The 27,928-nt window shown below is 41.4% G+C and overlaps 1 protein-coding gene across 1 annotated transcript in view; it reads left to right on the forward strand.

The window, feature by feature from the left end:
- The first annotated feature begins 23,769 nt into the window (after positions 1-23,769).
- The window catches only part of pomgnt1 (protein O-linked mannose N-acetylglucosaminyltransferase 1 (beta 1,2-)), a 59,365-nt gene continuing 55,206 nt past the window's right edge, over positions 23,770-27,928 (forward strand). Inside the window, exon 1 of the mRNA XM_060829847.1 lies at positions 23,770-24,033. Within this exon, the coding sequence (XP_060685830.1) occupies positions 23,914-24,033 (120 nt within the window). The 5' untranslated portion in view covers positions 23,770-23,913. The remainder of the gene's footprint in view (positions 24,034-27,928) is intronic.

Consider the following 27,928-nt stretch of genomic DNA (forward strand, 5'->3'; position numbering starts at 1 on the left):
TCACATCCTATGATTTTCACAGTAACACACTGGGCTACTCTTTATCTTCTTTTAGAAAGCAGGGTTTTGGCAAAAAGAAGAAGAACTTGACGTTGACCCCTATTAGCCATGGTGCATTGAGGCTGGGCAGTTAATCCACAGTGTCCATGACCAAGTCCTGATTTTTTAAAAACGCTGTTGGTTTCCTAGATTCTGACATTTACATTTAAAAAAGTTGTGGGGGGGGGGGGGGGGGGTGGGGGGGGTGGGGGGGGGGGGGTGGGGTTGGTATTCTGAGGTTTGAGAATTTTAGTTGTTAATCAGAAGGGAATAAGGGAGTGAAGATTTTCTGAACTCAATGAGACAGATTTTCACTGATGGGCAGAAGGGACTCTTTGAGAACCTGCTTTGTATTCTGATTATTGCAATTTTTCTTCTGTAGTGGTAACAAGATATGTGCAAGGAATGGAAGTTAAACTGTTGGTTACAGCATCTGTGATATAGCTTTTGGCCATATATCCTTCTGTGGCTTCATTTCAGTTTTGTAGTGTGACTGTGCAGTGTCTTGGAACTTTTGACTCCTGTAAAAGGAGTTGTATAGCTAATAATGAGAACAGATATTACAGAGTTCACCTCTTCTCATGCTCTCTATTTTAATTGACTACAGCGTGCAGACCATAAGAAACAGTGTTTAGGGACTATAAAACTGAGCTGACAGCACAAAATTATGGGAGACAAGCAAGTGTTAAAGACAGCCTGCAGTACACAAAGAATCTCTCATTTGGTGGTGCTATTTGGAGTGTGGTTGTGGAGTACAAGATTGTAGGACACAATTTATAACAAAAAATTTACAGTGTGATGTAACTGAAATTATATATTGAAAAAGACTTTGGTTGTTTGTTAAGTCTCAAAAGAATATCTGCACCTCATAAAATGAAGAAGCATAGTCATAGAGATGTACAGCACAGAAACAGACCCTTCGGTCCAACCCGTCCATGCTGACCAGATATCCCAACCCAATCTAGTCCCACCTGCCAGCACCCGGCCCATATCCCTCCAAACCTTTCTATTCATATACCCATCCAAATGCGTCATTGCACCATCTCTGTAGGTCATTAATTAGGAGTGTGAAATATCAACAATGACAACTCAGACGGCACACTCCAAAGTTTACTGACACTGCATTGGAAATCTTGGTGGAAGAGAAGGTTCTTCATAAATTTGACAAAAGCAGTGGGAAAAGAAAGTTGTGGAGGTCACAAATAACCAAGGTCAATGAATACATCTTCAAATAGCATATCACATCACTCATTGAAACACTAGCTTCAGAAATAACTCACGTATAATTTCTACCAATCACTACTCATCACTGCCATCCCACACTCTTTAACACTGCTGTAAGTCTCACATCTATAGCTGCCAGATATTCAGTCGTGTCAACCACATCATCCAAACACATTGTGCTACTTGCTTTGATACGCTTTCTTACTTGTAGGACAACATGGCAAATGTTAAAAATCACACAACAATAGGTTATAGTCCAACATGTTTATTTGGAAGTACTAGCTTGTAGAGTGCTGCTCCTTCATCAGGTAGCTGTGGAACTGGATCATTAGACAATTTATAGCAAAAGATTAGTGTCATGCAATTGAAATTATATTGAACAAAACCAGCTGTTAAGTCTTTCATCTTTTAGAATGGGGTTGCAGGTTTCAGTTCATTAATATGTAAATCCCAGGACTACTTTTAAGTCACATTCTTCAGATAACTTAAGCTTTTAAAAAAGTGACATCTCAGCTCAGAAAGTGCATTAAAGGTGTGAGATTAGAGTCTGTCTGTATCCCAACCTTGAGTCCAACTGGTTCTATTTCCAAAGTAGATATTCATAAAATATTACATGGATTGATTACCTGCAGGTTGTGTGCTTTTGAGCGAAATAGAAGCTATCTGCAAATGCAAATTCACCCCATTGACGTGTGTGTGTGTGTGTGTGTGTGTGTGTGTGTGTGTGTGTGTGTGCATGTGAGAGAGATAGAGATAGTGCTTGCATGTGTGTATGTTTGGTAAAGTGTGTGAGAGTGTGATGGAGTATAAGCCTGTGAGAGGGTGTGATTGTGGGTGGGGCTGTAGGTGCATGAGAGAGGATCTGTCTGAGTGTGTGAGTATGTAAGAACACGTGTTTGAGTGTATAGTATAGTGGTTCACGTGTAGTGTCACATGAATCCAAGGTCCTAGCTGAGGCAATCCTCATGGATTCTGAATTTGGTGAATGGCCTGAGGCAGTGGCACTGGGGTGGTAGACCAGGATGTTTGTCATAGTCATAGAGTAATTGAGATGGACAGCATGGAAACAGATTCTTCGGTCCAACTCATCCATTCTGACCAGATATCCAAACATAATCTAGTCCCATTTGCCAACACTTGGCTCATATCCCTCTAAATCCTTCCCATTCACCTACCATCCAGATGCATTTTAACTGCTGCAATTGTATCAGCCTCCACCACTCCCTCTGGCAGTTCATTCTACGCATGTATTACCCTCTGCATGAAAAAGTTACCTCTTAAGACCTTTACATTTTTTCCCTCTCACCCTAAGCCTGAGCCCTCTAGCTCTGGACTCTCCAACCCCAGGGAAAAGACTTTGTCTATTTACCCTATCCATGCCCCTCATGATTTCATAAACCTCAAGGGACACCCCTCAGCCTCCGATACTCCAGGGAAAATAGTTCCAGCCTATTCAACCTCTCCCTATAGCTCAAACCCTCCAAACCTGGCTACATCCTTCTAAATCTTTGTTGAACCCTTTCAAATTTCACAGCATCCTTCTGATAGGAGGGAGACCAGAATTGCAGAATCCTGTACAGCTGCAAATGACCTCCCAACTCTGATACTCAATGCTCTGACCAACTGAAGGAGTGGGTGTGGTCACCATTATTAGACTAGCCATGATTCAGGCGGTTGCTAGTTGGTATTGTAAACATTAAACAGTGTCATCATTGTAACAAATCCTCCTTCTCACACTGGCCAGGCATCGATGGAAGAGCAGAAGATGGAAAGTAATTAATGATGAAGAAGAAATTTCATTTTCTTTCACCCTTGCACTAGTTGAGATGATAACATATTACAGTCAGGATCTGTACATGAGACACTGGACGCTGAATGACCTGCAACAAGTACAGAAGATAAAGTTAATGCCTAATCAACTGGGAGAAAGTGAGGACTGCAGATGCTGGAGATCAGAGTCGAAGAGTGTGGTGGAAGACAGCCGGTCAGGCAGCATCAGAGGAGCAGGAGAATAAACATTTCAAGCATTAACTCTTCAACAGGAAAGATAATGCTTCCACCATTTAGCTAGAGGAAAATATGAGTTCTGTTGCAGATGGTCAAATGAATATTTCATAAGAGTGGGCAATGCAAAAGTACTGATGGGTATAAGGAAATGATGGTACATAACCTGGGCTGCTAGAAAGTCTGCATTTAAGCTCAGGAGCAGTGTTCCACAGAGTTGGAATTAACCCATGTGGCAACACTGGTTACCATTAGCAAATTGGGGAGACCTAGGTGCAAATCTGAAAGCTAACTAGTCAATTCTCATTGCCTAAAAGTCAGAAACATGCCAAAATAGTATTGCTGCTGAGCAAACTTAAGCTGCTACATGAGAAGAAATGAAATAGCTCTCCTTTATTCATCAACCCCTCAACTGTGTGTAACAAGACCCCTCCGCTAGCAGATACATTTCCCACCCCCCACAAGATCAAATAACCTCATGTTTTAAAAACACTTTGTTTATTCATGAAAGCCCGGTTAAACTAAGAGATTATTAATTACTACACACTAGTACTAAACCAACACACCCATTAGAAATAGGAGGAAGGTCCAAAATATGAAAGTTTTAAAAACAGATAGAGAGATGAGTGAATAGTTCAAAATATCAATTGTTGAATGTTGTAGCTCTTGCAGTGAGGTGACTGAAGCTCACCCCTCCATGCAGAGGCTTAGCAATTTGGGGTATTCGCATCAACTAAAATTGGGGAACCATGCATTTGGATCATAATAACCAGTATCCTGGCAGTCAGTATGACTGGCAGGATTTTCATACTTGTGCTGTGCTAGTGAAAATTGGGACTGCTAGGAAGGGCATGAGAATCCCAGAATAGGATCCCACCTGCCATTTTTAAATGGCTCTAGGCTTCTTCTGGTTCCATGAAAATCTGGTTCAAAATCTTAGTTCTGCAGCAGTTCTTTGTTCAATCTGCATTGAAGCCAGCCTGGCACATTTATGGCAAAGTCTGTACAACTCTCACACCAGTAGGCAGCATTCTTTTAGAAATCCACATGAACTGAAATTGAGCAGATAACCCGGGTATTGAAATGGTTCTACTTCCTGGGTACTTACAAGAGCTCTGAAGTACGTTGCTAGTGATACTTGAACAGATTAGAGTGGTGCTGGAAAAGCACAGCCAGTCAGGCAGCATCCAAGGAGCAGGAAAATCGATGTTTCGGGCAAAAGCCCTTCATCAGGACTGATACTTGAACAATCAGCTTTGACATTTTTGGTTTTGTAGGCTGATTGAAGTTTTTTTGACATGACTTGTTTCGTTCACTGATTTGCAGCAGTGAGAGAGGGGCTGCCTTTTGTTGTTCCACTAGCCAGCTGAATTCTAGTACTCGGGGAAAGTTTTTATCTGCGACACAACAATCACTCGTGGATAGATCTTCAATTGTGACCTTCAGAGCATATTAACGTTTGAATGTAGGCTGGTTCACACAACATGATTCAGTTTACAACCCATCCTTAAGTACTTTCAAAGGGAAAAACACAGGATGTATTTGCAGTTTAGGGCATAATACACAATGTGGAGCAGGGAATTCTCAGTGTAATGATTCTATTGTTTTAAGGAAGTGTATTTTGTCCTTTTTTAAAAAAAGGAAAATTAAGAAAGGTTGAGACAGAGGTGTTGAGCAGCCTGCTCCAAAGTTAGTAAACAGCTTGAAAGGCCATGGTTTTTTTCTTAAAGTTGAAACAATAGAAGCATCCTGAGTGGGTGGGGTCAAGCTCCGATGAAAGATTGATTTCTTTTAGTTTTAGCTTTCAGTGATATTTGCTGGGGTCTTGAAGTTGCATGTGGAAACCCTTATTCCTCTGTTATAGTTAAAAGCTGGGTTTTTTTTCCTGCTACTAGAATTTTACATGAGAATCTATTTTACTAAAATTTCCTTTATCAAGGGTGTTTATGGGATGTTAATATACTGGAACAGTTAATTAGTAGGGGATCATCATACATTATTTTGTTAAGCATTTTGATAGACTTATAGTTAAACCAATTCTTCTCTTTTTAATTTTGTCTCTATTTTAATTATAGTGCATGAATACAGTGTGTTTTGTTTCAAGTTTGGTAGTTTGACCAATTGATTTGCATCCAGAACACAACACCTTAACCTTTAAAAAGGTAAGAAAAAGGTCAAGGTCTTGACTATCCTTTTAACATATTTTGAGGGGGTTTGATCTGGTCCAAAACATCAGACCTTGGTTGTCTTTGTAGTCACAAGAAATCACAGTCCAGTCTATTTGAAGCATCTTTGACACCTTTTGGTGTTATATCCCGTTTGTCCCACATTAACTGTTTAACACCTACAGTTATTGTCTTTTTACTAGTCCTCTGAAAAATATAGAATTAAGAGGTAAAAACACCTGTAGAATTTTAGGGTTCTGATTGGTCAGTGTAACAGCATTCAGATACATGATTAATTATCAAAGGAAGGTCAACAACCAGTTATGGGAGGAAAAGAAGCCTTTACAGTTAATGGACTTCACAGAGTTGACAAAGAAATGTGTTTAGTCAGTGGAACCCTGTATCACTAGGGAGCCTACAATCCCCACAAAGCAATGTCCTTTCACTATTTGTTTGTCTCCAACAAGAGATAATGACATATGTTCAGCTCTCTTGGAGTACAGAGCTTCATTGACCTTCCTTATGTAAGGACAGATGGCAGACTGGGAAATATTTCAAATATCACCTGCTCCAGTCTGGAAGGAAACTAATGCATAAATATTCACAGACACGGTCACCTTCAAAGTAATTGGCAAAGCTGTTTACCCTGTGCTCAAGCTGCAGAAGATTTCAGTAAGAATTTGACACTGTTCCTTGATAAGCTTTGGTTGGAGAATTTTGCCTCTAATTGAGACACTTCCTCTTCCCTTTCTCAGCAACGTGTTCTACATTGTTGTTTGAGTGAATGCAAATACTGGCACCCAAGTCTAGAAGCAAGTGGCTTGTGCAGAATGAGGAGTGTCATAATAGCCACAACAGCTTCAAAACTATGTTAGATGTGGAGGTGACTCTGAATCTTTACAGTGTAGAGACAGGCCATTTGGCCCAATAAGTCCACACCAAATCTCCAAAGAGCATCCCACCCAGGGTTACCCCCCACACTCTGTTCTTTCGAAGTACAGGGTTACAGGGACAAAGAAAGAACAAAGAACATGACAGCACAGGAACAGGCCCTCCAAGCCTGCACCAATCCATATCCTCTATCTAAATCTGCCATCTGTTTTCTAAGGATCTATATCCCTTTGCTCCCTACTGTTGGGACAGGACTTCTGTCCCCGTGTTCGTTTGGAGGAGAGAGACACCGGGTCTGGTTAAAAGTATAAACAGGTTTAATGAGAGAGAATCGTACACAGTACAGTGAGGTGTCTAGCTCACTGGAGAAGGCGCGTTCTGACTATATTTTTAATTTGTCTATCCTTTTGTTCTCTCACATTCCAGAGTTACATCCTTATTTGGTAAAATGCAGAATTTTGGTATGTCATTGGTTCTCACCTGATAACATTCTATTACCTCAGTTTGAGCTACGTGCATTTAGACACGGCTCCAATGTCCTGTTATCTCTCACCCTCCCTGGGGCCTCTTCAGGCTATGCCATCAGCTTTTCAGTCTGTTCTTAGTGTAACATAATGGCTTACCGTTGTCTAGTGAAGCTAACAAGTTCCAGACTTGCTAATACTACCTTATGTGAGCACTACCTAACAATAAAGTTTCTTACACTACCTAACCTTAATAATGGATCCCAACACTACCCATTCATGTACCTAGCTAGATAAATCTTAAATGACACTGCCGTTCCCCCGTCTACCACCTCTATTGGCAACATATTCCAGGCACCCACCACCCTCTGCATAAAGAACTTTCCATGTATATTTCCCTAATTTTTTCCCCTCTCATTTTGAACTCATAACCCCTAGTAATTGAGTCCTCCATTCTGGGAAAAAAAGTTTCTTGCTATCCACCCTGTTTAAACCTCAATTTTGGAGGCTGGAAATCAGGTCCCCCCTCAATCGCCTTCTTTCCAATGAAAATTTCCCATGGCTAATCCACCTAACCTACACAACCCTGGACATTACGGGCAATTTAGTATGGCCAATCCACCCAAACTGCACATCTTTGGACTGTGGGAGGAAACTGAAGCACCTGGTAGAAACCCATGAAGACATGGCGAAAATGTGTAAACTCCACACAGGCAAGCAGTGGTCTGATGCTGGTAATGAACCTGGGTTGCTGGTGCTGTGAGGCAGTAGTGCTAACCACAGAAACCCCGTACCTTATCTATTCAGAATTGATAAATTCAAGACAATGACTTAACTTTCTTCTCTTCCCAGAAAGAATTCTCAGTAACTAAATCAGATATCATGCTAAGCCACAAGTATAATTACTGACAGTGGAAGAGAGATTCCAAGTCATTCAATATATTTAAGGGAAATGTTTACATGCTTCAGCATAAACCTACGGGCAGATTCGGAATCTTTTTACAGAGATCAAAGAGGTGATACACAAACTCGATGGAGGATGGAAACCACCACTAAGAAAGAATAACCAATGTGCAATGATTCAAGATACTGTCAGGAAGCCTTTGTCAGAGATTCAAGAAAATTCAAAGAAGCAATTGTCTGTATCAGCAGGGAAGATGTCCTGTCAGGGATATTCAATCAAATATAGGTCGTCCAGTTTAAAAGGGATATTTTGACCTAAATAAAAACTATCAAGAAGAGAATCAAAGACAACCATCTTCTATCCAGCAAACTATCGTCAGGTGAATTGGCCATGCTAAATTGCCGACAGTGTTAGGTGCAATAGTCAGGGGTAAATATAGGGCAGGGGAATGGATTTGGGTGGGTTTCTCTTCAGAGGGCAGTGTGGACTTGTTGGGCCGAAGGGCCTGTTTCCACACTGTAGAGGATCTAATCTAATCTAATCTAATCTAATCTAATCTACCAGACTTCCATGTATAAAGAGAATGCATTCCAGGACAATAGTAAAACCAAAGACTTAGGAGGGAGATAGCATTGTAGTAAGTGTAATTTTACATGCAAGCATATAATATTAATAATGACAGAAAAATAGATCGAGACAAAGTGTTTGTGGGTCTGAAAGTGTTAATATAGAGGATGCCATAAGCATCACTCAATAATAATGCCTTATGGACTTGTGGGCAGGGCAACTTAGGATCCTGAAGGACAGAGACACCGAATATTTGATCCTCCCCAAAAGTATCCATAACAATATCCATCATGTCAGTGTGACCTGCAGCTAGCTGCGAACATGCAATAAATTGTGAACAAAAACACTGGGGTACTTGTGCACAAAACACAAAGCTAGCACATAGTTACAGCAGGTCATCAGGAAGGCTAATGAAAAGTTGGCTCTTATTTCAAGGGGGTTTGAATGAAAGAATAGGAAAGTCTTACTGCAACTGAACAAGATGTTAATGAGAGCACATCAGGAGTACGAGAGCAGTTCTGGTCCCTTATTTACAAAAGGGTATCATTTACTTGGAGACCGTTCAGAAAAGGTTCACTTAAATTGATCTCTGGTATGAAGGGATTATCTTATGAGCACCAACTAAACAGTTTAGGACACTACTCACTGAAGTCTAGAAGAATGAGAAGTGATCTCATTGAAATATATAGGATCCTTAAGGGGCTTGACAGATAAAGATTGGGAGGATGGTTCCCCTGATGAGAGAGCCTAGGACCAGAGGGCATAGTCTCAGAGTAAAGAATTTAAGAATGAGATGAGGAAGTATACTTCAGAGGGTTCTGAGCCTTTGGAAAAAGTCTTTCTGTATATTTAAGACTGAGATAGATGGATTCTTGATCAGTCGGGGAACCATGGTTACGGGGAAAATTGGGTGTGAGGAAAGTTGGATCAGCCATGATCCTATTGAATGGTAGAGTAGGGTGGTGGGGCCGAGTGGTCTACTCCATTTCCTTTTTCTCATGGAACTTAAAAACATTGGTGGATTTGTGAAAAATTACCATAGTGGCAGAAACGCTTGCCCTTGGTAAGATGATAGATTTGGCATCTTCCCATGTAAAAATATTGGAAGAAATTTAGAAAACAGATTGAACGGTAATAGCCATTAAGAGCTATATCATTAGCAAGAGACAATGGGATAATGTACACCCAATGAAGTGTGTGAATGTAAAAAGACTGAGGATCAATATTGCAGGCTTAAAACAGAAGCCGGAAAATTGAGAAATCTCCAAACTAAATTGGGTGGATAGCAGCAGTCAACTATCTGATCATTTTACAAAAGCAGCAAGTTCTAAGAAACTGTTGAACAAACAACCCTTGGAAATTTAATGTGCAAAGAACAACTAATATTTGCTACAGATGAGTTACTATGAACCATAATGGGGTCCACCAGCTCCCATATTATGCAGGTACAACACGTTGCCTGACCCTACAACTTCATTTGATTTATTTAATTCTTTTTTAAAAATTCTACTCATTTTGGTTTTTAAATCTGTAAATATTTATTCTACTTACCTTAAGTCTGAAAGTAAATTACAGATGTTCCAATTAGCAGATAATACTAATGAACTGACAGCTTTTCCGTGTTGTCACTCTGTGCTGAACCCCTGACTCTGCACTTCAATGTATCCTGTTGAAAGACGTTGAGGAATTGTAACAAGGTCAGCCAGGTGGATCTCAGAATGAGTTCCCTGATTGGACCAGATCAATACCCCAATCAGTAAGCCTTGGCTGACAGGTTAAATAGGAATTTCAGCCATTCTGACATTGTGAGCTGGCTCTGAGGGAGCTAAACCAGTGACAAGGATCTTTCATATGTTAATAAAGGATTACTTGGCAATAGGATACCAGCCCCGTCAAGTTAATTCACTTACAAACTATGAAACAAAAAAAAACACCTCTTCCCGTCTGCACCAACTTCCCATGTTGCTCTAAAATTCCTGAAATATATACTCATCCAGGCTGTGCCTCACTCTGCATGTGATCTCTCCTTCCTGATCATGCAAAGCTAACTGATTACTACCTAATTTAAGTTCCTTTCCCAGAAAAAAAATATAATCTTCTGCACTTGAGAACACAGAGCTTTGCAGAAGCAGCATCACTAAGAACAATTATGTTTCATATTCCTGGCATCTCCCATTGATGAAAACTTCAAAACATAATACTCCCTTTTAAACTGTTTCAAACATTTTGTTAGCCTGAATAATATCTTCCATCTTGGGATTGTTCATGGTTGTACTTAAATCTAATACTTTAACACTGGCCTCTGGCAGTTCCTACCCAAGCTGGGGACTGATCACTTATTACTAATGGAACTTTAGGCTTCCTACCAAAAACTAATGACATAGTCTTTAACCTTCAACTAGCTGCCACAAAAATTCTTAGGTACAACCCACACTGATGCAGATGAGAATTTACAGTTTGGCTGATTTGCCAAAATTGTGAATCATCTCATTTTAAAAGAGCATGGTTTCTCATATTCCATTCCTAAAGGGGCTTCTCGCTGCTGTAATAATAACTACTGTTCATATGTACACACAAACCTTTAAATTCATTGATAGAATACTTCCCCACACCCCCCCCCCCCAAAATGAGACATTTTGTTGATGATCCAAGTCCATACTTACCCACTTTTCTGCCCCCTTATTCCCAATTATCTTCTTTACTGTGTATTATTGGGCTAGGGTTATGGTTAGACTGAAGAAAATTACTCATCAAATCAACAACACAAAATTGAAATGGTGTTTACTTCATTCCATACCTTTAAATTATCTCATTGAAATCTCTTGCTAAGGGCAGACTTACCATTGGCCATGGGTGAAGAGTGTAGTACTGGAAAAGCATAGCAGTTCAGGCAGCATCTGAGGAGCAGGAGAATTGACGTCTTGGGCATAAGCCCTTCAGCGGGAATGAGGCTGTGAGCTGAGGGGGGTGGGGAGGTAGTTGAGAGTATGATAGGTAGATGGAGGTAGTGATAATGATGATAGGTTGGAGAGGATAGTGGACCGAATCGATGGGAAGGAAGATTAACTGGTAGAACAGTGCCGAATCAGAAGCTTGGGATAAAGTGGGGGGAGAGGAAATGAGGAAACTGGTAAAATCCACATTGATACCATGAGGTTGGTGGGTCCTGAGGCGGAAGATGAGGTGTTTTTCCTCTAAGCATCAGGTGGTTTGGGATGGGAGTCGGAGGAGACCCAGGACCTGCATGTCCTCGGTGGAGTTGGAGGGAGAGTTGAAGTGTTCGGCCATGGAGCAGTGGAATTGGTTGGTGTGGGTGTCCCAGAGATGTTCTCTGAAGCACTCTGCGATGGATGTCCAGTCTCCCCAAAGTATAGGAGACTGCATCGTTGGCCATGTTGATGACCTTCAATATTTCTTACAAAGCTCACATCTACCACATTTTTGTTCTTTGAGTTGTTTGTACTTCTAAACATTTATTCCTGCAAATTTTATGAAATGTTCTGATGTTAGAGATGGATCTGCAAATGGTTTGTGTAATTTTAGCACATTTGACTTTGACTTTCAGATTTCTAGACTGTATATTCCACTCACTGTAGACAGAGTCATAGAGATGTACAGCACACAAACAGACCCTTCAGTCCCACCTGTCCATGCCAACCAGATATCCCAACCCAATCTAGTCCCACCTGCCAGCACCTGGCCCATATCCCTCCAAACTCTTCCTATTCATAAACCCATCCAAATGCCTCTTAAATGTTGTAATTGTACCAGCTTCCACCACTTCCTCTGGCAGCTCATTCCATACACGTACCACCCTCTATGTGAAAAGGTTGCCCCTTAGGTCCCTTTTATATCTTTGCCCTCTCACCCTAAACCTATGCTGTCTAGTTCTGGACTCCCCATCTCCAGGGAAAGGATTTTGTCTAATTGTCCTATCCATGCCCCTCATAATTTTGTAAACTTCTATAAGGTCACCGCCAACCTCCGACGCTCTAGGGAAAACAGCCCCAGCCTGTTCAGCCTCTCCCTTTAGCTCAGATCATCCAATCCTGGCAACATCCTTGTAAACCTTTTCTGAACCCTTTCAAGTCTCACAACATCTTTCCGATAGGCAGGAGACCAGAATTGCACACAATATTCCAACAGTGGCCAAACCAATGTCCTGTACAGCCACAACATGATCTCCCAACTCCTGTATTCAATACTCTGACCAATAAAGGAAAGCATACCAAACGCCCTCTTCACTATCCTATCTACCTGCGAATCCACTTTCAAGGAGCTATGAACCTGCACTCCAAGGTCTCTTTGTTCAGCAACACTCCCTAGGACCTTACCATTATGTGCGTATGTCCTGCTAAGATTTGCTTTCCCAAAATGCAGCACCTCTCATTTATCTTAATTAAACTCCATTTGCCACTTCTCAGCCCATTGGCCCATCTGATCAAAATCCTGTTGTAATCAGAGGTAACCCTCTTCGCTGTCCACTACACCTCCAATTTTGGTGTCATCTGCAAACTTACTAACTGTACCTCTTATGCTCGCATCCAAATCATTTATGTAAATGACAAAAAGTAGATGATCCTTGTGGCACTCCACTGGTCACTGGCTTCCAGTCTGAAAATCAACCCTCCACCAACACCCTCTGTCTTCTACCTTTGAGCCAGTTCTGTATCCAAATGGCTAGTTCTCCCTGTATTCCATGAGATCTAACCTTGCTAAATCAGTCTCCCATGAGGAACCTAGTCGAATGCCTTACTGAAGTCCATATAGATCACATCTTCCATCTGCCCTCATCAATCCTCTTTGTTACTTCCTCAAAAAACTCTGTTAAGAGACATGATTTCCCACGCACAAAGCCATGTTGACTATCCCTAAGCAGTCCTTGCCTTTCCAAATACATGTACATCCTGTCCCTCAGGATTCCCTCCAACAACTTGCCCACCGCTGACATCAGGCTCACTGGTCTATAGTTCCCTGGCTTGTCCTTTTCACCCTTCTTAAACAGTGGTATCACATTAGCCAGCCTCCAGTCTTCCAGCACCTCACCTGTGGCTACTGATGATACAAATATCTCAGCAAGAGGCCTAGCAATCACTTCTCTAGCTTCCCACAGAGTTCTAGGATACACCTGATCAGGTCTTGGGGATTTATCCACCTTTAACCGTTTCAAGACATTCAGCACTTCCTCCTCTGCAATTTGGACATTTTACACCGTGTCACCATCTATTTCCCTACAATCTATATCTTCCACATCCTTTTCCACAGTAAATACTGATGCAAAATACTCATTTAGTATCTCCCATATTTTCTGTGGCTCCATACAAAGGCTGCCTTGCTGATCTTTGACGGGCCGTGTTTTCTCCCTCGTTACCTTTTTGTCCTTACCGTATTTGTAAAAACCCTTTGGATTCTCCTTAATTCTGTTTGCCAAAGCTATCCCATGTCCCCTTTTTGCTCTCCTGATTTCCCTCTTAAGTATACTCCTACTGCCTTTATACTCTAAGGATTCACTCAATCTATCCTGTCTGTACCTTACATATGCTTCCTTCCTTTTCTTAACCAAATCCTCAATTTCTTTAGTTATCCAACATTCCCTATACCTACCAGCCTTTCCTTTCACCCTGACATGAATATACTTTCCTCTGGATTCTGATTCTTCATTTCTGAAGGCTTTTTTAGATTAGATTACTTTACAGTGTGGAAACAGGCCCTTCGGCCCAACAAGTCCACACCGACCCGCCGAAGCGTAACCCACCCATATCCCTACATTTACCCCTTACCTAACACTACTGACAATTTAGCATGGCCAGTTGACCTGACCTGCACATCTTTGGATTGTGGGAGGAAACCGGAGCACCCGGAGGAAACCCACGCAGACACGGGGAGAACGTGCAAACTCCACACAGTCAGTCGCCTGAGTCGGGAAATGAACCCGGGTCTCAGGCGCTGTGAGGCAGCAGTGCTAACCACTGTGCCACCGTGCCGCTTCCCATTTTCCAGCCGTCCCTTTACCTGCGAACATTTGCCTTCATTCGGGTTTTGAAAGTTCTTGCCTAATACCGTCAAAATTGGCCTTTCTCCAATTTAGAACTTCAACTTTTAGCTCTGGTCTATCCTTTCCATCACTATTTTAAATCTAATAGAATTATGGTCGCTGGCCCCAAAGTGCTCCCCCACTGACACCTCAGTCACCTGCCCTGCCTTATTTCCCAAGAATAGGTCAAGTTTTGCATCTTCTCTGGTAGGTACATCCACATACTGAATCAGAAAATGTTCTTGTACACGTTTAACAAATTCCTCTCCATCTAAACCCTTAACACTATGGCAGTCCCAGTCTATGTTTGGAAAGTTAAAATCCCCTACCATAACTACCCTCTTATTCTTACAGATAGCTGAAATCCCCTTACAAATTTGTTTATCAATTTCCTTGTGACTATTAGGGGGTCTATAATACAATCCCAATAAGGTGATCATCCCTTTCTTATTTCTCAGCTCCATCCAAATAACTTCTTTGGGTGTATTTCCAGGAATATCCTCCTTCAGCACAGCTGTAATGCAATCCCTTATCAAAAATGCCACCCCCTTTCATCTTGCCTCCCTTTCTATCCTTCCTGTAGTATTTGTATCCTGGAATATTAAGCTGCCAGTCCTGCCCATCCTTGAGCCATGTTTCTATAATTGCTATGATATCCTAGTCCCATGTTCCTAACCATGCCCTGAGTTCATCTTCCTTCCCTGTTAGGCCCTTTGCATTGAAATAAATGCAGTTTAATTTATTAGTCCTACCTTGTCCCTGCCTGCCCTGACTGTTTGACTCACTTCCGTTCTCAGCTGTACCCATCTCAGATCGATCTCTTTCCTCACTATCTCCCTGGGTCCCACCTCCCCACCTTACTAGTTTAAATCCTCCCAAGCAGTTCTCGCAAATTTCCCTGCCCGTATATTAGTCCCCTTCCAATTTAGGTGCAATCTGTCCTTCTTGTACAGGTCCCTTTTACCCCAAAAGAGATCCCAATGATTAAAAATGTGAATCCTTCTCCCATACACCAGCTCCTCAGCCATGCATTCATCTGCTCTATCCTCCTAGTTCTGCCCTCACTAGCTCATTGCTGCGGGAGTAATCCAGATATTACTAATCTCGAGGACCATCTTTTTAAATTCCTGACTAACTCTCTGTAATCTCCCTTCAGACTCTCAATCTTTGTCCTTCCTATACTGTTGGTTCCAATGTGTACAATGACCTTTTGCTGGCCCCTCTCCCCCGTGAGAATATTCTGCACCCTCTCTGAGACATCCTTGATCCTGGCACCAGGGAAGCAACACACTATTCTGATTTTTGCTGCTGGGCACAGAAATGTCTGTCTGTACCTTGGAGTAGAGAATTCCCTAACACAATTGATCTCTTGGAACCCAACGTAGCCCTCGTTGCAATACAGCCAGTCTCAATACCAGGAATTTGGCTGTTCGTGCTAAGTTCCCCTGAGAATTCATTCCCCCCTACATTTTCCAAAACAGCATACTTGTTTGAAATGGGTATATCCACATAGGACTCCTGCACTTGCTGCCTACTTCTCTTACCTTTCCTAGAGTTAACCCATTCATGTGACTGTATCTGAGACTTCCTCCCTTCCTATAACTACCATCCATCACATACTGTTGCTGTTGCAAATTCCTCATTGCTTCTAACTGTCTCTCCAACTGATCCATTTGATCTGATAAGATTCGTAACCAACAGCATTTACGGCAGATATAATCCACAGTAACCCTTTTAACTCTCTTTAAACTCCCACATCTGACAAGAAGCGCATATCACTCTACTAAAGGCCATTTTTGCTCCTACACAATTTACAGACCCAGGAAATAACACTGCCTCATTCCGCTACAAACACTGCCCCAGGTTAAATTAATAGTTAAGACTTATATTTTAAGTTTAATCAAGAGACTTGGCTCCAAAAAATATATAATCAAGAAAGAACCCACTCTACTCAACTCACTACTGCAGACTTTCTGTCGATCACACTTAAAACAACAATACACTTATCTGCTTCTGTGCTGTGAACTTCACCCAAGATCAGTTGTGAATTTCACTGTTTGTTAATGTTCCCAGATGCACTCCGATGTCCAGTGATACATGAATTCAAACAGCAAAGGCAGTGTCAGTGTCAGTGTCAGTGTCAGTTTCTTTCTTTCTTTCTCTCTCTCCTGCACTGGCCTCACCATGTGCTTCCTTTGTCTGTTGTTCTTCCTTTTAAAACTGCTGTTGTTTTGACTTTTTTTTCCCCCAAGTTCCAAAACAATGCAACAGCATATAAAACCACTAATTGCTGCTATTGAAATTTGAGGAAACCACCTCCAGCACCTAAAATACCTCAAAAAAGGAGCAGCTGTTACAGCCAGACATTTTTCCCATCCTCCATCTTAGATTACCCAGAATCCATATCTTCTATTAGTTATAGTTCTCCTTTCATATTGTTGTCTAAATCTGTACTGAAACACATTCACCAGTTTCCTGATATTATATCCTCCATTTTCTGTCATATCAGTGATTGTGCAGTATACATTTATCCCCAAATTTAACTTCTGCCAAAACCATAAATCTGTCCATGTTTAATACTTTGTTACTGTCTAATAAGTGACATGCCAACACAGAGTGGAGAATTTTCAAATAGAATTTCTGCAGGCCTTGCATTCAATCTACTGAATTCCATTAATTCCATTTCCATGTATTATGTAAATCTAAGTTTGTTGAAATTTGACCAGGCCTCGTAAGAGTCAACAAATCATCTTTGATAAATTTTAATCTATGAAAGATTACAATCTATTCAAACCTTCAGCCATGTTCAAGTCATCGGGCTTCAACTTCTAGAAATTTTGTTTTTATCTTATTTCTGTTAGGTAACAAATGCACAAAGGCCATACCTCATCTCCTGTTTGGTAAAGTAACTGAAGTCTATATTGCAACTTCATTCTTTCGCTGGTCATAAAACTTATTTTCAGAAAACATCGGTTTGTAATTATACCCTGGAATTCTCTCTTTTGAATCAACCATCCTCTACTACTAGTGGTGTACACTAGAAGATAACTATTTTAAAGTATCCATGTCTACATTTTAAATGAGGGATTTATTTCCGTTAACTACAATCCATAAAACTCACATTCCACTGATTACTAGCTCCCATATTCATAGAACTCATTTTCACCAACTTAACCTTTAATTAATGTCCAACACTTGTTTCATTAGGTCTCAGGCATCTCTTCAGATTTTAGATGATAACAATGCTGTCCTATCTCAGAAATCATTTTGAGAGGCAAAAAACATACTCAACGCCCTGAAAAACAAAGCACCCCGAAACTGGATTGTGCAGTTAACATATTTGAATCACAATTCTTTGAGAAATTTTTTAAAAAAAAGTATTATTACAAAATCCATACTAAGCCTAACTTTAATTTACATATGCATCATTTGATCAGATTTGTGACAAAATGCAAACTATGCAATTTTACTGTAAATTAAACTACAAAAAAAATTGCTATTCCCAACAATATTAGCTTGCTGCCATCTAGTGGTCATTTGCTCTTGAACACACCCTGGAGAACATTTATTTGTTTTCATATTAGGCAATGTTGTCAGATCTAATATGTGTAAGAGACGGTTGATTGGAAATCAGGAGCTTGCAGTTAACAAAACTAGTTCTAATGTTACACAATAAAAACTGATGAGCCAGAAAGACCAAATAAATAAGAGAGTGATTAACCAGAGATGACATGGACAAGGTTACCAGGAACAATAAAAAGGACAAGACACTGTGACAGTGAAGCAGATCGAAAGGAAAAATAAGTATCCAAAACATCAAGATAACTCTCCAACTGCTGGAGAGCAAGTTATCTACTCCTCACAATCATACCTCTTGTTGCTAATTAAAAGACTAGAGACTTCTTACTGTAAAGAAGAGTATTCCACTAACAAAGTAAAGAGACATGACTTTTGCAATACATCCAGACATAGATGGCTCTACATCTCCTGCTGTAAAATCCTTTGTTAGTTCTTACACTGCAATTGCCAACATGTTGATCTTCCATTACTATCCCAATCCTTGTATCCATATATTCTCCATATTCAGCAGTTCATAATCATATATTTCAAGACAGTTTCTTCTATCACTTACATCCTGGTAACAAATTTTCCACAATGACATCCAGAAACAATAGTATCCAATTTGCATCATTTATTTACTGCCTCCACACTCCTTCAAAGTGCAGCTTAGTGGGAGGAGAAAATATAGTATCACATGGTGGTCATCAATCAATTGCCATGACAATGGTGGTTTCTCCATTTTTGTTGTGTCTATCGATTCTACCAACCCTTCCACATCTTCAGCAGCTGCTTTAATGCTTAATCGAGTATTCAGGCACAAAACGTTTTCTGCCCTACAGCATCGTCATCTTACAAGTGCCCTACACAAAATGTACTTGACAAATTAGTGAGAGGAGGAGGGTAACTTATTTAGATTAGATTCCCCACAGTGTGGAAACAGGCCTTCGGTCCAACCAGTCCACACCAACCGTCCGAAGAGTAACCCACCCAGACCCATTTCCCTCTGACTAATTGACCTAACATTATGGCCAATTTAGCATGGCTAATTCACCTGACCTGCACATCTTTGGAGTGTGGGAGGAAACCGGAGCAAACCCATGCAGACACAGGGAGAATGTGCAAAATCCGCACAGTCACCCAAGGCTGGAATGGAAGCTGGGACCCTGGTACTGTGAGGTAGCAGTGTTAACTACTGAGCCACCATGCCACCCCAAGTAAATGTGATCCTATAAAGCTGCAGACTATACTGCCTTAGGAATTTCCAATTTTGTCATCAATTAGGCATTGGTTTCCTTTGGTATTTTTCATGTCTCCCATGAGATTACAAGGATGGGGTGGGTCATTGCTATTTATTATAGGCAAAAGTGAGGACTGCGGATGCTGGAAACCAGAGTTTAGATTAAAGTGATGCTGGAAAAGCACAGCAGGTCAGGCAGCATCTGAGGAGCGGGAAAATAGAGTTGTATTCACCATTTCTGATGAAGGGCTTTTGCCCGAAACGTCGATTTTCCTGATTCTCGGATGCTACCTGACCTGCTGTGCTTTTCGAGCACCACTCTAATCTAAACACTATGTATTGTAGGCAGGCCCAATGACTTACTCTCCTGTTAATTAATCTCCTGAGATATTAACTTCACTTCATTTGCATAGAAAGACAGGTTTTCTTTGAAAAAAGGCATATATGCACATAAATACTGCCTTCCACAATCTTAGGATGTCTCAAAGCTATTTAAAGCCAATGGAATATTTTGAAACTTGCAACTTGCATGCAATATGTCAATCTTTCCTATACTATAATCTCTTAATTCTAGTACAATAATATATAATGTTTTTCCCTTTCTCCACTGCTTTTATGTCTTATTATATAATGTAGTTAGCAAATTACAAGTGCTGTGTTACCAAAGTTCTTTATAAGTTCAACATAACTATGTAAGTTTTGAACACCTGAAAATAACTCTGGGCCTTTTTTTGCATTTTTATGATTACATTGCTTTTCCATAAGACCGTAAGATATTGGAGCAGAATTAGGCCATTTGGCCTGTTGAGTCTGCTTACTATTTGTTCATAGCTGTTATGTTTCTAAACACCATTCCCCTGCCTTCTCCTCATAAGTCCTGATCTCCTATCTACCTCAGTCTTAAATACATTCAAAGACTTTGTCTCCACAGCCTTCTGTGGCAATGAGTTCCACAGATTCACCACTCTCTGGCTGAAGAAATTCCTTCTCATCTCAGTTCTTAAAGAACATTCCCCTCACTGTGACGGGGCTCTGCCCATGGGTCCTAGCCACTCTTATTAGTGGAAACATCTTCTCTGTGTCCACTGTGTCAAGCCCTCTCAGTATTATCGAAGTGTTAATCAGATCCCCCCTCATCCTTCTAAATTCCATCGAGTACAGGCACAGAGTCCTCAACTGTTCCTCATGATAAGCCCTTCATTCCTGGACGATTCTTGTAAACCTCCTCTGGACCAAGGCATCAATTTGTGGAGTGTCTACAAGATGGTTTTATGGAGCAGCTTGTGGTGGTGCCCACTAGCGAACAAGCAATACTGGCTTTAGTGTTGTGTAATGAGTCAGGCTTGATAAGGGAGCTTGAGGTGAAGGAACCCTGAGAAGGCAGTGATCATAATATGATTGAATTTACTCTGTAATTTGAGAGGAAGAAAATAGAATCAGAGGTAATGGTATTATAGCTGAATAAAGTCAACTATAGAGGCATAAGGGAGGAGCTGGGAGGAATTGACTAGGAGAGGAGCCTATCAGGCAAGACAATGGAACAGCAATGGCAGGAGTTTCTGGAAGTAATTCAGGAGACACAGCACAGATTCACCCTGAGGAAAAAGAAACACGGTATATAGAGGATGAGGCAACCATGGCTGACAAGTGAAGTCAGGGACAGCATAAAAACAAAAGAGAAAGCATATAATATGGCAAAGGGCAGTGGGAAACTAGAGGATTGGGCAAAGACCAACAATAAAAAGAAATAAGGAGGGAGAAGATTAAATATGAGGGTACACTAACCAGTAACATAAAGGAAGACTGTAAGAGTTGCTTTTGATATACAAAAAAGCAAAAGAGAGGCAAAAGTGGACATTGGACCACTGGAAAATGATGCTAGAGAGATAGTAGTGGAAATAAGGAAATGGCTGAGGAACTGAATAATTACTTCATGCTCAGCTTTCATGGTGGAAGACACGAGTAATATCCCAAAACTTCAAGAGAGTGAGGGGGCACGGCTGAGTATGGTGGCAATCACCAGGGAGAAGATGCAAGAAAAACGGAATGGCCTGAAGATGGATAAATCACCTGGACCAGATGGACTACACCCCAAAGTTCTAAGGGAGATAGCTGAAGCAATAGTGGAGACATTAGTGAAGACTTTTCAGGAATCACCAGAGTCAGGGAGGATCCCAGAGGACTGGAAAATCGCTAACATGACACCCCTGTTTTAAAAGGGACTAAGGCAAACACAGACAGAAAAATTAAGGACAGATTAGCCAAACCTCAGTTGTAGGTAAGATACTGGAATCCATTGTGAAGGATGAGATTTCTGAATACTTGGAAGTTTATGGTAAAATAAGGCAAAGTCAGCATGGTTTCATCAAGGGGAGGTCATGCTTGACAAATCTGCTAGAATTCTTTGAGGAAGTAATGAGCTTATTAGCTAAAGAGAGCCAATGGATGTTATCTATCTGGACTTCAAGAAGGCCTTTGACAAGGTGCTGCACAGGAGGTGACTGAGCAAGATATAGGTGGTAGAGACAAGGTGTTAGCATGAATAGAAGCTTAGCTGTCTGGCAGAAAGCAGAGTGGGGATGAAAGGGTCTTGTTATTGCAGCTGGTGTCAAATGGTGTTCCACAAGGCTCGGTGTTAGGACAATAACTTCTCATTTTATACATTAACAATCCAGTTATAAGAACTGAGGGCATTCTGGCTAAGCTTGCAAATGATACAAAGATAGGTAGAGTGACAGGTGGAATTGAGGAGGCTGCAGAAGGGTTTATAAAGCCTTAGGAGAGTGGGCAAAGAAGTGGCAGATAGTGTACAATGTGGGAAATTGTGAGGTCATGCACTTTAGTAGGAAGAATAGAGGCAAGAACTATTTTATGAAAGAGGAGAAAATTCAGAAATCTGAAGTGCAAAGAGACTTGTGAGTTCTATTTTGGGATTCTCTCAAGGTAAATTTGTAGGTTAAGTCAATAGTTAGCAAGGCAAATGCAATGATAGCATTTATTTCGAGAGGATTTGAACATAAAAGTAGAGATGTACTTCTGAGGCTCTGTAAGATTCTAGTCGGACCATATTTGGAGAATTGTGCACAGTTGTGCGCCCCATATCTCAAGAAAGATATAATGGCCCTGGAGCGAGTTCAGAGGAGATTCATGAGAATGGTCCTGGGAATGAAAAGTTTAACATATGAGGAATGTTTGAGCCTTCTGGGTCTATACTTGATGGAGTTTAGAAGGATGAGGGGGATGTAATTGAAACTTACAGAATACTGAATGGCCTGGACAGAACTGATGTTGAGAAGATGTTTCCATTAGTAGGAGGCACTAGGACCAGATGGCGCAGTCTTGGAGTAAAGGGACGATCTTTTAGAATATAGATAAGGAGGAACTTATTCAGCCAGAGAGTGGGTGAATCTATGGAATTCATTGCCACGGAAAGCTGTGGAGGCCAGGTCATTGAGTGTATTTAAGATTGAAATAGATAAGTTCTTGATTGTCAATGGGATATGGGGAGAAAGTAGAAGAATAGGGTTGAGAAACCTATCAGCCATAATTGAATGGCAGAGCTGACTTGATGGGCTGAATGGCCTAATTTCTGCTCTTATGTCTTATGTTCTTATTGTTCCATAGATATGGGGACCAGAACATTTTTACAATTTGTTCACCTCTACCCCCAGATCCCTTTGGCCTTTAACCTCATTCTGTTTCTTCTAAAGATTTATTTTTCCTTCTGAAGTGCAATAATTCACATTTGTCTGTGTGTAAATGTTAACTTCCTCAACTGCTCAGTATAGGCTTTATAATTTCTTCTTGCCTTACATTGTTGTCTTCCTCACTGTTAGCTGTATTCCTCTAGTTTGGTACCCTCTGCAAATTCTGGTTTGGACTTACTCAATTCTAAATAAAAGATAGCATCTGAACCTTACCCCATCGACGACAGTTCGTGAAGCAAAGTTAGGCTACAGGCAAATTTCAACTGGGAGAAGGCATTGTCTAGCCTACTACATATTTAAAGCCATCAAAAATATTTTTGTTTTAAAAAGCTACTAATCTGCTTGTAATGTAATTGTAGAATTTAGAATTGTAATACTATGGATCTCAATGACAGGTCTTGCTAAAACAAATCACAACAGAATAATACCAGAGGAGGTCAGATAAAAGAACTGGACTTGTGGGGAAACAGAAGGGCAAAATGAAGAAAATACATGGAGAAAAGTAAGATTTAGTCATAACGTTAATTTAACAAACCATCGACATGTTGTCCCAGTTTTTTTTTCTTCTGAATTATTGATTGCAATAAGGAAACCAGTTAGTTCAGTTTTATGGTGATCGTACAGTTGAGTCAATATAAACCTGAACTGTGCAGTGACCACATAGCTAAAAAGGTAAAGAGGGTTTTAAACTAAATAGTGGAAGCAAGAAATCAAATGTGGTAAGGTATGATATATCAAAGAGTTGAAATAAGACAGAAAAATACAAATATGGGAAAGCTAAATCAAAGAATAACAGAAAGGGACAGATCAAAATAAACTTTGCAATAATAAACAAGTGAGTCCAGTCACTCAGACGTCAGAGGGCGCAGAATTCAAGATGGCGCTTGTGAATACGGTCTATCTGGTGACGGGACCCGGAAGTGAAATCTGGGTTACGGGGGGCGGGGGGTGAAAGCTGGTGGTCGGTGGGGGGAGGGGTACCCATTCAGGGCTGCAGTCAGAGCCAGGCCCAGGCCCAGGGGAGGGGGGTGATGATCTAAGGAGCATAATCGACAATAAACGGCGGTGATCGCGGGGCTGCGGCCGAGGCTGAGAGCCCCCCCCCCGGTGCCGGTGATGGACGAGTGGAAGCCGAACCCGCGGGCCAAACCCTTCGTCCCGCGGCGGCACAGGAGCTGGTTCATCGCTTGGAAGTACAGGTTAACGGGACAGCGGTCAGTGAGGAGGCTGTGCCAGGTGAGGAGGCCTCAGGTGGCCCTGGGAGCTGAGTGGGCGGGGGGAGGGGAGGTCGGTGTTTACCGCATTTACTGCCAAACAGTATAAAAGGTGGGAAAGTTTTTTTGCTGCAACTGTACGAGTCATTAGTGAGACTGCATCTGGGGTAGTACATTACAGCACGGTTCAGGTCCCCTTTACTTGAGGAAGGATGGAGTTGCATCGGAGGCAGTTCAGAGAAAGTTCACTAGATTGATTCCAAACGTGAGAGGTTTGTCTTAGGAAGATATATTGAGTAGTTTAAACCAAATCTCTCTGGAGTTGAGTAAAATAAGATGCTAAAGGGATTGACAGAGTACACATGGGGAGAATGTTCCCTCTTGTGGGACAGTCTGGATTGAGATGTCAGTTTTAAGGGGTATCGGATTTAAAATACAAGGAGAAGTTACTTCTCTCAAGGGCAAGAATCTCTGGAATTTCTTACTATAGAGTGTGGTGGATGCTGGGTCATTGAGTAAACTTAAAGGAGGAGTTAGTCTGATTTTTTTAAATTACTAGTGGGTTATGGGGAGCAGGCAGGAAAGTAGAGTTGAGGCTGAGATGATATGAGAGATGGTCAGTGTAGTGTGTGTCAATCCCATATAATTTAATCTATCACTTACGTGGAACATACAAAATAGAAGCAGGTGTAGGCATCTAACATACAAAGATTTATCTGTCTAATGTATAAATTCCTCATGTTATGGTGGGATTTAAACTCGTACTTCTAAAGCACTAGTAAGGCACTTACACCTAGCGTCCAGTGACATTAGCATTATGTTACCATCACCTGCTGATTTCAGATTTCACTGTCTGCTTTGGTTTGGATTTCATGTCCTCAGAACATTAAATTGGCATTCTGGATTACTAATCCAATAAATTGTCACTGCCTCCTGTACATGCAAGTACTTCCTCTTTCTCTTTGACCTTTACCGTGGTTTATCACAACATTTTTGCCATAGACTCTTCCACACTATTGCATTGCTAATTGGTTTTGGATTGCTGTCAGCTTGTTCTGTTCTGATCTGTCTACCACTTCCAGAGAATCATTCCATCTGTATTCTCGTGTCCTTTCATCTGGTGCCCCCTAGGACTTTTCCTTGGCCCTTTTCACTTTCCCTCTTAAAAATATACAAAATCCTGTAAGTCGTAGAATCATAAAGAACAGAAACAGACCTTTCCGTCCGTGCCAACCAGATATCTAAACTAATCTAGTCCCATTTGCCAGCACTTGGCCCATATCCTTCTAATCCGTTCCTATCCATATACCCATTCAGGTGCCTTTTAAATGTTGCAATCATACCAGCCTCCACCACTTCCTCTGGCAGATCATTCCATACACGTACCACCCTCTGCGTGAAAGAGTTGCCCCTTACGTCTCTCTTAAATTTTTCCTCTCTCACCCTAAACCTATGCCTTCCAGTTCTGGACTTCCCCACCCCAGGGAAAAGACCTTGTTTACTTACCCTATCCAAGCCCCTCATCATTTTACAAACGTCTATATCGTCACTCCTCAGCCCCCGACACTCCGGGGAAAACAGCCCCAGGCTATTCAGCCTCCTCTTATAACCCAAACCCTCCCACCCTGGCGACATCCTTATAAATCTTGGGTTTGGACAGAATTGATGTTTCCTGTTGTGGAAGAATTTAGAACAAGGGATCACTTTTAAAAATAATGCCTTTAGCATTTAACACTGATGAGACTGAATTTTTTTGGTCACAGAACATCAGAAGTCTTAGAACTCTCTTCTTGCGAAGTGATGGAAATAAAGTCTTTGAATATTTTTAAGGAAGAGGTGGATAGATCAAGGGTGAAAGGTTATCGGGTAGCCAGGAATGAGGATTTGAGTTAAAATCAGATTAGCTTAATGATGGAGTAATCTAAAAGGGCAAAATGAATGACTCCGTCTCCTTGTTTGTGTCTTCATGTATGTACATGCTGTAGATCCATGCACAGAGTTAGTTTTTGTGTTACAATCCTGTTGGAGACCATTCATGTTTGAAGGAAAAAATCCAGTTATGTGGTAGTTAGCTGTTCAACTAAGTTACAAAATTTCATATTTCAAAACAAAATAAACTTTATTATCTTTTAAAAAATCAGCTGATCAGGGAAGCATGATTAATTTAACACTATAGCTTATGAAAGTTTATACTATATTTGCAACTTGTGCTACATGTCAGCTGTGACTTGCTTGGTAATATTGTCGCCTCTGATTCCAGGACTTAAGCATAAGTTAACTGCAGACACACCGGCACAGTATTGAAAGAGTACTGCACTGTTGGAGGTTCCGTCTTTTAGATGAAACATTAAGCTTAGGTCCCACATGCCTTACTAGTTGGTGTAAGAGAGTCGATAGTGCTATTATGAAGAAGTACAGAGGAGTGTCTCTGGTATTCTGGCCATTATTGTGTTTCTCAAGATCACAAAATACAAATTTTCTATGAGCAAGCCACCACATTACATGATGCTGCCTACTCACTTTTTGGTAGGTTTGCTGCCACCATCCTCTTCCAAGGCAGGGATATACAGGTTCAGTTTAGTTTGGTATAGTCAAACAAAACCACTTGCTAGTTTAATGAGAAGAGGCTCTTGCAATTAGCAACATCTTCATTAAGACATATTAGCAACTAAGTAGAGATTACATTGAGGTAATAATTAAAATATTACAGAGACTATGAGTGCTTAAGTTGCCCATTTCAGACCTTGCATCTTTATATGATATCTCTCACAACCTTTTTTAAAAACTTTTATCAGGACACAAATTACATTAACCACTACAACATCCACCCAAGTCTCTGACTTCTCAAATTCAAGTAGTCTGGAGGTTTCAGCATTCTCTTAGAGAGTGCAATGGACACAGTGGATGAGGTGTTTGGATGTGCAGGAAAATCTCTACTGTATATGGAAGGATCCTTTGGGACTTTGGATGGAGGTGAGGCGGGAGGTTTGGGTGCAGGTTTTACACTTTTTGCCGTGGCAAGGAAGGGGCTGGGAATGGAGGGTGGGTTGGTGACGGGCATGGGCCTAACCAGGGAGTCGCAGAGGGAATGGTCTCTGTGGAATGCTAAAAGGGGTAGGGAGGGAAATATATCTCAGGTGGTGGGGTCTGACTGTCGGTGGCAGGAATGGTGGAGGCTGATGCATTGTATCTGGAGATTGGTGGGGTGGACAGTGAGGATCGGGGGCTCTATCCTAGTTGCGTTGGAGGGTGGACTCAAGGGCGGAGGTGTAGGAAGTGGAGGAGATGCGCTGGAGGGTGTTGTTGACCATGTGGGAGGGGAAATTGCAGTCCTTGAAGTTAGAGGCCATTTAAGATGTTCTGGAATGGAATTGCTCTTCCTGGGAGCAGATGAGGTGGAGGAATTAGGAGTAAAGGATAGTGTTTTTACAGAAAGGGGTGATGGGAGGAGATGAAGTGTGGGTAGCTGTGGGAGTCAGTGAGTTTGAAGTAGATGTCCGTGTTGAGTTGGTCGCCAGAAATGGAGATGAAGATCCAGGAAGGGGAGGGAGATGTTGGGTGGCACAGTGATTAGCACTGTTGCCTCACAGCACCAGAGACTCGGATTCAATTCTCACCTCAGGAAACTGTGTGGAGTTTGCACATCCTCCCCGTGTCTGCGTGGGTTTCCTCCGGGTGCTCCAGTTTCCTCCCACAGTCCAAAAATGTGCAGGTTAGGTGAATTGGCCATGCTAAATTGCCCTTAGTGTTAGGAAAAAGGGTAAATGTAGGAGAATGTGTCTGGGTGGGTTGCTCTTCGGAGGGTAGGTGTGGACTTGTTGGGCTGAAGGGCCTGTTTCCACACTGTAAGTAATCTAAATAATCTATCTAATTCAAAAGATGGTCCAGGAGAACTTGAGATCGGAGTGGAAGGTGTT

The sequence above is a fragment of the Hemiscyllium ocellatum genome, chromosome 9 (assembly GCF_020745735.1).
Source record: "Hemiscyllium ocellatum isolate sHemOce1 chromosome 9, sHemOce1.pat.X.cur, whole genome shotgun sequence".
Classification (NCBI taxonomy): domain Eukaryota; kingdom Metazoa; phylum Chordata; class Chondrichthyes; order Orectolobiformes; family Hemiscylliidae; genus Hemiscyllium; species Hemiscyllium ocellatum.